Here is an 11926-nt window from a genome sequence, read left to right on the forward strand (position 1 = left end):
ATATAGGGTAGGCCTAAGCCAACTTGTGCTACAATAGCCTAAGCCTAGGCTAGTTGAAGTCTGCAAATACTAGGTTGTTTCTCCATTTGTCAACTTCTACATCCTATTTCTTCCCTGTTAACACTTACTACACCTGTAGTATAATATTACATACTTTATTAACCACCCCATACTCCTCACTTAGTTGCTCCACAGACGCACCAAGGTCAAGTTTCTGCAACAACTCCATTTTCTTAGCAATTGGTAATGAATTATGCTTCCTTTTCCTTTTCTCACTGTTGGGTATCTGATGGTCTTTTTGACATGTTCACATGACATGAATAAAAGCACAAAAATCACAAGGTAAGGTGAGAGCATGTGACTGAACAGTGCAGACAAAACGCCTAGACTTTCCACGCTAAGGTTGAGTCTGGTTGTCAAGGTTCGTGTTGGCTCTGGTCACAGACTTGGCGCGCAAAAGGTTGATGAGGTTAGTGTTGGCTCATGCTAGGGTCCGTTCAAAAAAAAAGTTCGGTTTTTGGGTGTGTTTGGTTTTCGCATGTACGGGAAAAGGATGTTTGACTGTGGTATCTGAGGGATGGTGGTATGTGTTTCGGACCAGGAACTCCCTAGCCTCTGTTGAGTTAGCTAACTATGGCAGTTGGGTGCTTGGAGTAAAAATTAACCAGTGTGTAAATGTGAGCGACAGTAGGACAGATGTTTTCGATGGTTCCATCCGTAGTTTGAAAAACGTTTGCGTCTCTTAAGAGTGGATACTGGCTGATGGAGTACTCCTGTAGGGTTATTGCAGGCAATAGAAGATAACTGGGAGCAGTGGGGAAAACAATAAGTTTAATTAAATTACCTGATCCTCTGGCTTGCTTTGTATTATACTATTAACCGTCCTCATTGAAACGAATAGATCTCACTATCATATATTTGGCTTTAATTTGGAGCCATGGTTAATATTTCTTAAAAGCAAAGTTGCATTTATTGAATTGTGCAGCATAGATATGGTAAATCTAATGAAGTGAAATGCAAAAGAGCAGTAATAGGACATTTTTTGAGGTGGGACAAAAATCTTGAACAGTTCATGTAATAGGCTTGAGTTTATGTAATTTGTTGGTAAACTAGAGTCTAAATTGTTTGATGTGTAATTAAGGTGGAGGCATTTTACTCAATTAAATTTTGTGGTTTTATTTGTATGTAATCCTATATTCTGTATTGGAAACTCTCAAAATCGTTCTGGTTGTTAAGTAATGCTATGTAGTTATGTTGCAAAACAATGTCAATAAATAGTTCTGAAATACTGCCAGAGTCCCCATGTAATAGCGCCAGCCCTGCTCATGGAATGGTTTCCACTGTACCTGCAGAATAGAAATACTGTACACTATTTTCTGCTTGCTACATATTCCCCAATGACTGGAGAAGTTATCACAAACCAGCCAGGGGATAACTGCATGATAGACCTATTATGGTCAGTGTCTGAGCCTTTGTAAGAAGCTTACTGCTGGTGAGGTAAGTACTGTTGCTGGTTCAATTGGAAGTTTTAATGTGTGCTTATTTAGGGTTTGAGTTAACAGTTGTCTAAGTGCTCAGTAATTTTAGCTGTTTTTCTGTGAGTATACATTATTATGGTGGTAACGTTTTTCAGTTTTAAGATACTCATCAGACTGTGTTTTATTATATCTTGTTTGCCATGGTAAACTGACTTGAGAATTTTTGTTTTACACATGGTGGATGTCACAAAGTAAATGCAGTGTAGTTTCAAGTATTTTTGTTTCTGTGTCAGTATATGGTTAAAAGATAGGAGAGCCTCCTGCGACTTAGTTGTAAGGAGGGTACACGTTTGCAGCTAGATACTAAAGATGGGAACACCTGGGACCTCCTTTTATCTGCAGTCCAAAAAACTTCATTTGTTGTGAGTAGTTTATGTAGTCCTTATGGTACAGCTGGAGGTGGCTAAAATAAATGTGGTTTATTCTTTATGGATCCTGAGAATAATCATGTACACTTGCTAAATACGCTTGACCTGGACTCCAATGACTTTTGAAGGCAAAAATTCAGGAAATTTTCCAATGATGAAAAAATGGCCAACATTAATTCCCATAAGTGCTTCTAAATGTTAACTTCTAGCTAATGTTTTACATAAATTACCATAATCTTCAATTTGTTCACTGGCAGCTGAGAATCCTGTTTGAAAGTAGTGCTTCTGGTTGGAAACCAGTGCCCTGTTTTGGAATCTGACCACTCAATCATTTATCCCTTCTTGACTGCTTGGAAGATAATTAGCAAAACATTTATTTTAGTTTTGTATGTTTTGAGCACCCCTTAAGAAATCTATAAAAGCACTAGAAGGTTGCATCTTGGATTTACTATAATGTTACCAGAAATGAGCTTTAATTTTGAAGCACCACTTGAGAGGGAAAAGCTTTTTTAATCAGAGCTAAGATTAAGGAAGCTTATTTGGATGGATGAATGAATACCCTTTTCCCCTTAAAGTTTCTTAAGAGAGATTTGACTTGTATTAAAGAGGTTCCAGGATATCCTGTTATATCTTTTATGTTGGAAGCTATTCAACAGTCCTGTTTGATTTCAAATGTTATGAGCAATTGCTTCACAGGTTTATTGGCAAATGGAAACCTTCAGCTATATTTTACATTCAGATTGTGTTAGAGTTTCTATCAGTAGAGGCTTCTCAGTTGTGGCACCTTCTTTATTTGTTCTTGTCATGTGGGCGATACTGGCATTTGCTGTTGCTACTTGCTTTAACAGCTTTATCAGAAAGTCATGTAAGTAGTCAGACCAGGTAGCTGTGGCAGGTTCCCTTCTTTCAAGTTGTGTTTTTAGGCAACCTGAGTTTTTCTGTTGGTGATCAGAATTCTACTGGAACTCAGTTTCACAACTTGTCATGGTGGCCCCTGAATTCACAATTTGTGGGTTTCCAGCCCAGTATTGTAACTGCTCCATCACCATGTAATATATCTTGTCCCTGTGTATGTGTGTGCTTAATAAGCATCAACACAGATTTCATGTTGGTGTTGATGAAGGAGGACAAATATTTTCAAAATCCTAAACTTAAATGTTAGTGTTTAATAGGACCAACATGAAAAGAAAAAATGCTAGTATGGCTGAATTTCACAATTGTTCAATATTATTATAGAAGGGGATTCTGGAAGTGATGCAGACTTTTATGTGGAAGATGATGATGACAGTGACTATGAGAGCTCTTTGAAGAAAAGCAAAAAAGGAAGGAAGACTAAAACAGTACCTGAGAAAAAAGAAAAGAAGACGCCCAAACCCAGGCTTAGCGCTACAGGTAAGCTGCATACTACTGTTATGGAAAAGTTACTGTGCAGGGGATTATCTCAAATCAAGCTTAAAGGCAAAGGACCATAGTGGTGTTCACCATCATTGGTGTAAAAAAAGGCCGTTAGGTAAATAATGACCCTAAGCTTAGCTTTTAAAATAATGCCTGTTAAAGAAAGAAGGCATTACCTGAATGTCTAGAGTCTAAGGGGAAAACTGAGCTAAAGTAGGAAATCAAGATGAGTTTTCAATTCTACGTGAGTAAGATGGTGTATTTGGAGTCTGTGTAAAGCTAAAGGGCACTGACTTCTAGTTTCACCCTGACATTGATCAGTTGAAAAAGGAAGGCTGTAACAGGAGTTGTTTGGAAGTTCATTCAGATGCACTGGGGCATTGGTGATCATTCTGAATGGTTACTATTTAAGAATTCTCATGATTTAAAGCTACTGTTTGCCAGCTTGCTTCTTGTTAGAAAGTGATTTGCTGGTTTTATTCTCATTTGTTATCTTTACATTCCTATAGTTTTGGGCACTCAGGAAATCGAAGGATATCGGGTTAGGCTGGAAAGTAGAATTGAGATAGAAAATCAGCCATGATCTTGTTGAATGGCAAAGCAGACTCCAGAGGTGCACCTGGTCCTGCTTCTATTTCCTATTACTTTTCATCAGTTTGCACTGCCACCAAGCTTTAGAACACCTAATCAAACATAGTTTTTGTTTCAGAAAGGGTAGTTAAGTTACAAAGACTAAATTTGGGAAAGGAAAATTAATTTTGAGATTATCTCTAATGTGATTGTATGTTCAAGTGTGTTTAGTGGCGTTAAGCTTTTATGAACTATGAATTCATGCCAGAAAGTTTGCAGTTATAAGGTCAAGAGTTCTTTTCTTTTCTGTTTCCTCGATTCTGCTGGATTGAAATTTGGATGGATTTGTAGTAATATGTCTGTTTATTACAGCGTAACTCTAAAATTTTTCTTGGTACTTCTCCAGATTTCAACAGAATTTAAGTCCTTGGAAAAATAGCTACGCACAATAATATGCAACTGTGCTGTTGCATGACCAACAATTAATGTAACACCTCAGTATTTGAGACATTTATTTATCACTGATTTTTTTTAACCACTTTTAATGAACTTATGCCAAATTTGGGCAAAGTTCCCTTGAACTAATTCTTGGTTCCTTCAACAGTGACCAACTATATTACTCAGCTGTGCATACTTATACAATTTTAAAGAAATTAGTAAGCATCAAATTTTAGCAAAGCTTTTAATTATGCGGTGTTTTTATGAACAGCTTTATGGAAAAATGATTGCATGCTGTTGGCTTTCTCCTTTTTCATTTTCAACTTCCAAGTACGAATAATTGGCAACTATCAATCTAGACGGATGGAAGGAACGGGGACACTCTTACGTTATCACAAAACTGTGTGGTCCTCCTTCACTCCTGTTTTTACATGGTCTTATTTTGGAGGCACATCAATGTTAGCACAGCAGGGAAAAATTCATCTTCATGCTAAGTGATCATCACACAGCTGATTTGTAGGTTGCAGGCAGCCATTGAAGCTTTGGATTTGTGTGCCCATTATTTGGGTTAGGGTTAAAATTGGTCTGTCTAGAAAGTTTATACTAAAAGTTTGAGCTTAATGTCTTGGGAAGTCTGCTGCAACAGTTATAATGCTTTCTTGTTCAGTGTAGCTCAACAATAAAGTATAAATCTCAGTCCCTACCTCATGTTTCTATCTTTACTAGCACAAGTGAAGCATCCTGTTTTGTATATTTTGATCTCTACTGCAACATGGTAACATTTATCGGCAATTCAACATCAATTTTTTTTCTCCCAAGTGTTTCCTTCATTTGAGTGCTTATTCATCTGTGAAATGTAGAGGTTTTGATATCTAATGCTATCCACATCTAGGAAGGCATGGGTGTTGAATTTATGAACTTTCAGTGCTCAGTATGCTGCTTACTGTCTCACTTGCCACAAACTTTATGAAATTTTTCTTTTACTTTTAAAAACAAAAATGATCTCTAATGCCATTACTATGCAGTGTTTAAGTGGAGTCATCTTTTTACAGTTGTACTTAAATATTTCATGCCTTTTGACTTGTAAGATGTGAATCTGAATTTGACTAGTTGTGAAGCGGTCGCCTTTATGGCATTAAAGATGAACTGCCATAGTGAAATTCTGAAAAATGTTTTAATATAATTATCTATTTTGTGTACTTTTACTTCTAAGTCACCCCTGCAACTCCTAGTCCGGTAAAAGGCAAAGGAAAGGGGCGGGTTGCTACCACAAAGGCATCACCACCTTCTAAGGGGCAACCACCTGAAAGCCCTGCTAAAGAGTCAAAGAAGGAGAAGAGTCCTCCACCAGAAACAAATGAGGAAGAGCCAGAAGATGAAGAGGAAGAAGAAGAGGAGGAGGAAGAGGAAGAAGAAGAAGTTAATTCTGGGGATGACTGAACAATGCAAGGGGATATTTTTTTATATAAGTAGGGATAGAAAATGACTTCACTGACAGCTTGGTTCACAAGGTTTAGACACAAGACTTGTATGTTTTTTCAAGAGACTGTCCCTTTTTGTGTCCTGCAGACCACTAATAGAATCAAATCATTTAAATTTGGCCTGGCATTTTATGGGAGTTGCTTTGATCTTTCCAAAATTAGGAACTGCAAGCCTAGCATGATGTCTAATATTTTTGTCAAATCATCTTTTTTTTTTGTATTGGCAGTATCAAGTGAAGTTGGGAAAATCTGACAGCACGATAAGTTGTTTTGCCACAAAACTCAGATGAAGGCAAACCCTTTTGATCCTTACCATTTAGGAAACTTAAGTTACAACACCTAATTCTTGTGCACAAAAAAGACAAACCATATGCAAACTTGTCATGTAGAAGTACGTTTATATAACAAGCTGATCATTCATCTTTTGAGAACTAGCAAAAAAAATCTGCAGATCATTTTCTTCATCTCCATTGTGCTATCTGTCCTTCCAGTGGATTCCTTTGTCTGAAATGTTTCATGTCAAAGTTTTTTTTAAACCGAGAACAAGATCAAAGACTCCTGTAAATATAACATCAGCTTAACTATCTCAACCTTGTAAAATATAGGTGCTGTACATAACATGTAGCCAAATGACCTAGAAGTTTAGATGTTGTTTCATTTTTAAAAGTGTAGATTTTGCTTATGACCATTTAACTTCGAGTAAAGAAGTGTCCCTGGTGACTAAAAGAAAAGTATCTGGCAACAATGCTAACTGATTACCACCTGTCTCCCAGTACGTTATCTTAGTTTCTAAAATCTGTCTCATTGGAATTGTAGTTTTTCACATGAAAATCATGAGTCAGTCAAGTAGATAAAACTTAAGTTCTTAAGATGATTCCATCCATTTTAATTGAAAATGTGAACCCCCTGTTGCATCCTTCCAGCATAACTAGATATCAAGTAGTCACAAATGAAAGTTCCCAGTCTATTTCAGTCCAACTGTAAAATTAATTTGGTTACTCTTTCAACTAATTTAATGTTTTTTTTTAAGAAACCTGAATGTTGCATTTTTAAGGTGTCTTAAACTTTATGGGTCTGCCTAGGTTTTTTTTTTAGAAAAATATACTTTTTGGGATCTAAATGGACGCAATATTTTATAGTTCAAATCTAACCGGTTCATACATGGGCAATATTGCATTGCAAGCAATGAATGTATCTAAAATAGTGTGGTCAAGCTGTTCCTAGTAAATGAGTGATGATGTAGGATGCTGTAATCCTGAAAAGCTGTCTCAAAATTGTCAATGCCAGTTGTATCTTCCTAGAAAAACAAAGGCGGCAGGAAAGAAAGCTGCACACCACCAAAAATCACATGAGTCGTCAGGTCTGATCTTGTGAACTAAATTGTAATTTTTTTTTTTTGCAGATTGAAATGTTTAAAATGAATGTGATTGAATCCTGAAAAACTGCTCAATTGTTTGTCTGTATCAGCATTTTGTTAAAGCAGCCATATCTTTGTAAGTTACAAAAAAGAGAACTTGTACAGCCAATTCTTATGATGTTACCATCCAATTCACATGGGCTTTCAATTTCTTTGGTTTTTATTTTCGCTACAGAACATTAAATGTCTGCTGGTGTAAAATGGTTTCTTCGAGCAATTATTTTGGAAATTGTGAAATGGGTTAGTTAAAGGGGTTGTGTGGGGGTGGGGGGACGTGCTTTTTTGAAACAACATTCTACTTCGAGAAGTATACCTAAATGTAATTGTCTTTTTGCATTAGCTTATAGAAATCTTTATGCATGCTCAGACCTATTAGCTACAAAAATAGTTCTCAAATTTTTTTGTTTGAAGGGCATCCTTTTAAATGGATTAGTAATCACGGACCCCCTCTAAGTTATAATAAATAATATGAAAGTGCCACACATAAAGAATATTTTAATAATGCTTGAAGGAAAACGGGTATTTATTGCAGATATCAGTAAGATGGGTGTGTCAGCTTCTCACTGCGAATGTATCTTTGCGGTTCTTGGTAGGAGATCTGTGCTACACATATATTCAGCCTATCCAGTCCCAGCTCCCTCACAGCCTGCCTCTGACTGCCGCTTCTTCACTTCCTCTTGACCATTGCACCCTCCTGACCACAGTGTCCACTCATGAGGTCAGCGCTCCCCAGTAAGCATTTACACATTATTTAGCAAACCCCAAAGGGTAACATCCCACTTTTGAGAAACACTGAGCTTAGAATGTCTTGATGATCACTGATTTTAAACATATATCACCCCTGTAATACTGTTAGGAGCTGGCAAGTGTTTAACATGTTACAAAATATCGATTTCCTCCCGCCCTCATTTCATTTCAGAGATCATTTTTTTCCCAGCAAGGGATATGTTCCTGTGCAGTATTTTGTGGAAAATTAAAATACATATACTGACAGGGAGGTGCAACCCATCTCTTTTAAAATCATTCTAACCTGATGTGCTATGCGATGATAATTCCATATTTCCTCTTGGGTTGAATAGGCGTTTAAAGATTTTCGTTGTAGTTTAGATGAATACGTTATTGTACAAACTGATCTAATCTCTGCTCATAAATATAGTGAAACATTGTTGATTGTGAGCAACTAAAAAGTTGCATCTTGCCAAAAAGTAGTGTTATTAGTGAAAGGTATCACTGCCCATTTTATTGAGGAATGTACTTTTGAAATGAAACGTTCTTGTGGAGTATTGTGAAAATTTTTTATTTTTAAAAGGAAAAAGACAAATTATATGTTGATTTGGAGGAGTCTGTTAAGATAACGTAATCCCTTAAATAGTGACCTGGATGAAGCTAATATGAAGGACATGCTTGGCATTCCTATAATGTAAGAGAAACCATGCGATTGCTATAATAGTGCACTCCATATTTCCAAAGTGCTTCTGTAAAAGTGAACTTCAGATGGGTTCCACGATTTTGGGGTAGTTCCCCATTTTTCCCTTGATTTTTTTATTATGCCAAGGTTTAAATTATATGAACTGCTTACTTAAATGGTAATAACAGACCAGAACTGTACTGATGGTACAAAGAAAAAACTCAAAACTAGTAACCCCTTGGGCATTTTGAGACATACAAGTGCAAATTCTCTAATACCAGAAAGCAAAAAAGGAAATGGCAAATGGCTAACGGTTGAGTTCAGCTGCATTTCATTATAGCTTCCTGCCTGAGGAAAAGTGCCAAAAACTCTTTTAAATTTGATTATCCCACATTTGCCAGCTACTTCTGTTTGGTATCATCCATTCCCCCTGCCCTGCTCAACCCATCCCCAAATAGTTTTTCACTTATCTTTTCACTCCATATCATTCTAATGGATCTTTTAATTATGATTCAACTTTCCAATGAGCTGAATATCAAAATTGGAATGAAGTTAAATGTGTTTGTTGAAACAGCAGGCATTTGGGTGACTCTCAGCTTTGCATTTCTAGAACAATGGGAGAAAAAAATCTAAAGTTTATGTGTGGTTCACTGTAATGCAATAGTTGTTTTGCAGCATATTGAGAATTGGCTGTACATTTTGAAAGAAAAAATGGACAGCATATGTAATTTCAACCTTCTGTAATCATAGTGTTACTAGCTTAACCCTTTGAATAAAAAAAAGTCCAAAGTCCATCTAGTTTAAGTACATATCCTGAACTGTTTTCCCTTGGTGCGAATTGCAGAAAGATACTGGTACTAAGGGAAATGTACTTTGTAACTTCTGAGACCCTTGTGAACAAGTTTTGAATCTGTCAGCAGCCAACCTTGATTTGCACTTCTTCACAAACCTTTTCCCCACGTGGACCCATTTTAATGCCTCAGACTTGGTGTGACTCCGTGGCTGGGGGGTGGGTAGGCTTCAAAAGCTGTGTGTGGTGAAGGTGTAGGGGAGAAGTTTAACGTGATGCGAATTGTTTAAAATTCAGGTCTTTATTTTTTTTTTTTAAAAACACCTACCTTTTCACGGGCTTTTTTTAGCTGCAGCTGCAACCAGGCCTCAAAAGATTTGCCTGGGCCACACCTACCAACAGGGGGAAAAAATTTAAAGGGGCTTCACAGCTCTTTAGTATTCAGCCAATGCTGCCTCTGAATTCGTGACCCCAAAACCTCATAATTACCAAGAACAATTGCAGTGATTTTTTTTTAGTGGCCCACACAGATTAGGACAAATCATAGGTGTGAATACATTGACATACTGAAAGATTCAGATAATCAGAACTTTTGAGAACCTGTTGTGAAGTTGTTGGTATACTTTCAACAAATACTTTGCTACATGCGTAAAATATAGGATGGCATTGTTCCATTCATGATCTTTTGTGGATTTCATGAAAAATGGATAGTGAGATTTAGTTTTTGCATGCTTTCAACTGAAATGTTCTTCGGTGTACTATTGGGTCTAATTTCACTGAGTATTGCAGGACTGTAATGTACCCTGTGTGTATTAGAATTGAAACATTGTGGCTTTAGATGAATGCCAAAACATTTTTTTTGTGAAATGGAAGAAATAGCTCTTGAGCCAGCCCTTAGCAGTCAATCCATTATTGACTGGGTGCCTTGTGTAGTTGAGATGAAAACAATTAGACTTTCTAACAAGTAATTACTGTGATCCCTTGTAATGAGGGATGATTGTTTTTCCTAAGCTAATAAATGGATGAATTTATAGTTAATTTAAAAGATATTGAGAACTCTTCCATGGTCTAGCGGAAACTTAACAGCACAGATTTTATCTACTGTGTGAAAACATGCTCAAGGGTTTCAGACTTGAGAGGCCTGGAGTAGATTGAAAACCAGTTGCTCCTAACAGGGCTCCACATGTAGGTTACTGTTGATTCCCGAGTGGGAATGTTCCTCTTAAAAAAAAAAATCCTGTGGTCTTGCCACTTTGGCTGCTAGAACTTTTAAGAAAACTGCTTTCCACAGAACTGGATTTTTAATTGTGACAGTCACGCATGGTTTTGTGTTGTACCAGTTATTTGCAATCGGCTGCTAACATGCACGTGTGGGGGAGCAAAACCTGTTTAAAGTGGGACTTGACCTGCTAAAAGTAACACTCGGGTGGGAAAATGTATCAAGACAAAATGTAAATTGATTGAATTGTAGGCTTCACTACTGGATGTATAATTAGCAATTGCTGACTGAAATGTAGCTGATGCCCCTTCTAATTGGCACAAGGATAATGAAAACGTTCTGTTTTGGGGCTGTGAATACATTGGGTGACTTTGTATTAAAATTTAAGCTTTTCAAGTGGGCCTAGTTACACAAGGGTTGGGTCATATAACCTTTACTCACGCATAACACTTTGTTATGCATCTGTGTGTAGGGCCATTACCTCTATGTAATCTGAAAAAGACCAATAATGTATTGAAGCCACTATATGTTTGAATGGGTAGTGTACCCAGGGATGTTCGTTTGGATGTGCACATTTAATTATGGCTTTAGTGAGGAAAGTATTCTGTACTCTTATTGTCTCAAATTGACATGAAACCCTAAGCAGCATGTTCGTTTGCCCTGGTTTTTCATGGAAGTTGATGATATGTGGAAATATCACTGTATAGAAACATGGACATTTTGCTATCCCTGGATATACTCACCTGTTAAACATTCTAGATGAATGGCAGCATTTTATATTTAAGTGATTTAGGAACAGGAGTGTGTCCTCCTTGGGGCTTACACACCCAGGTGCTCTTAGTTGGGTTAAACTGGTGTTACTTTCACTCAAAGGGTTAAGTTGAAACACATGTTTGCATTTTAGTGCTAACTTCTTTATGTGTAGCTTTGTTTTTATTTTGTACTTTATAATCTGAATGTACTCGGCATATTGGACTTGTGTCTTTAAAGATGAGAACATTATGGTGATGGGGTTCATTTTGTGCAATCATCCCATTTACCTTGTTAAAGATCAGCTTTATAAAAGGGTTTCTCTCCCTATGTGCTTTTAATTCTATTTTCTTAATCCCATTTTATTAACATACTTTGGTGCTTTGGTTTGTCAGTAGAGTTTGAACGTTCTAATTAACACCTGTCACTTGCTTAAAAGCTGTTATTTGAAATTCTTAATTTGCTTTAAATTGGGAACAGGTGAAGTTGAAAGCAGGTACACTTCAGAAAACAGTTCAAGAATAGACTATAGTAATAGCAAGAAAACACCTT

The 11926-nt window shown here is 36.9% G+C and overlaps 1 protein-coding gene across 2 annotated transcripts in view; it reads left to right on the forward strand.

Annotated features, from left to right (window-relative positions):
* Nucleotides 1–7408, forward strand: part of LOC144683382 (uncharacterized) — a 34155-nt gene extending 26747 nt beyond the window's left edge. For both annotated transcript variants that reach the window (XM_078546337.1, XM_078546338.1), the window contains exons 7-8: nt 3143–3298; nt 5523–7408. In XM_078546337.1, the coding sequence (XP_078402463.1) occupies nt 3143–3298; nt 5523–5749 (383 nt within the window). In that variant the 3' untranslated portion in view covers nt 5750–7408. The remainder of the gene's footprint in view (nt 1–3142; nt 3299–5522) is intronic.
* Nucleotides 7409–11926: the final 4518 nt, after the last annotated feature.

Source organism: Cetorhinus maximus, chromosome 8 (genome assembly GCF_964194155.1).
Source record: "Cetorhinus maximus chromosome 8, sCetMax3.hap1.1, whole genome shotgun sequence".
Classification (NCBI taxonomy): domain Eukaryota; kingdom Metazoa; phylum Chordata; class Chondrichthyes; order Lamniformes; family Cetorhinidae; genus Cetorhinus; species Cetorhinus maximus.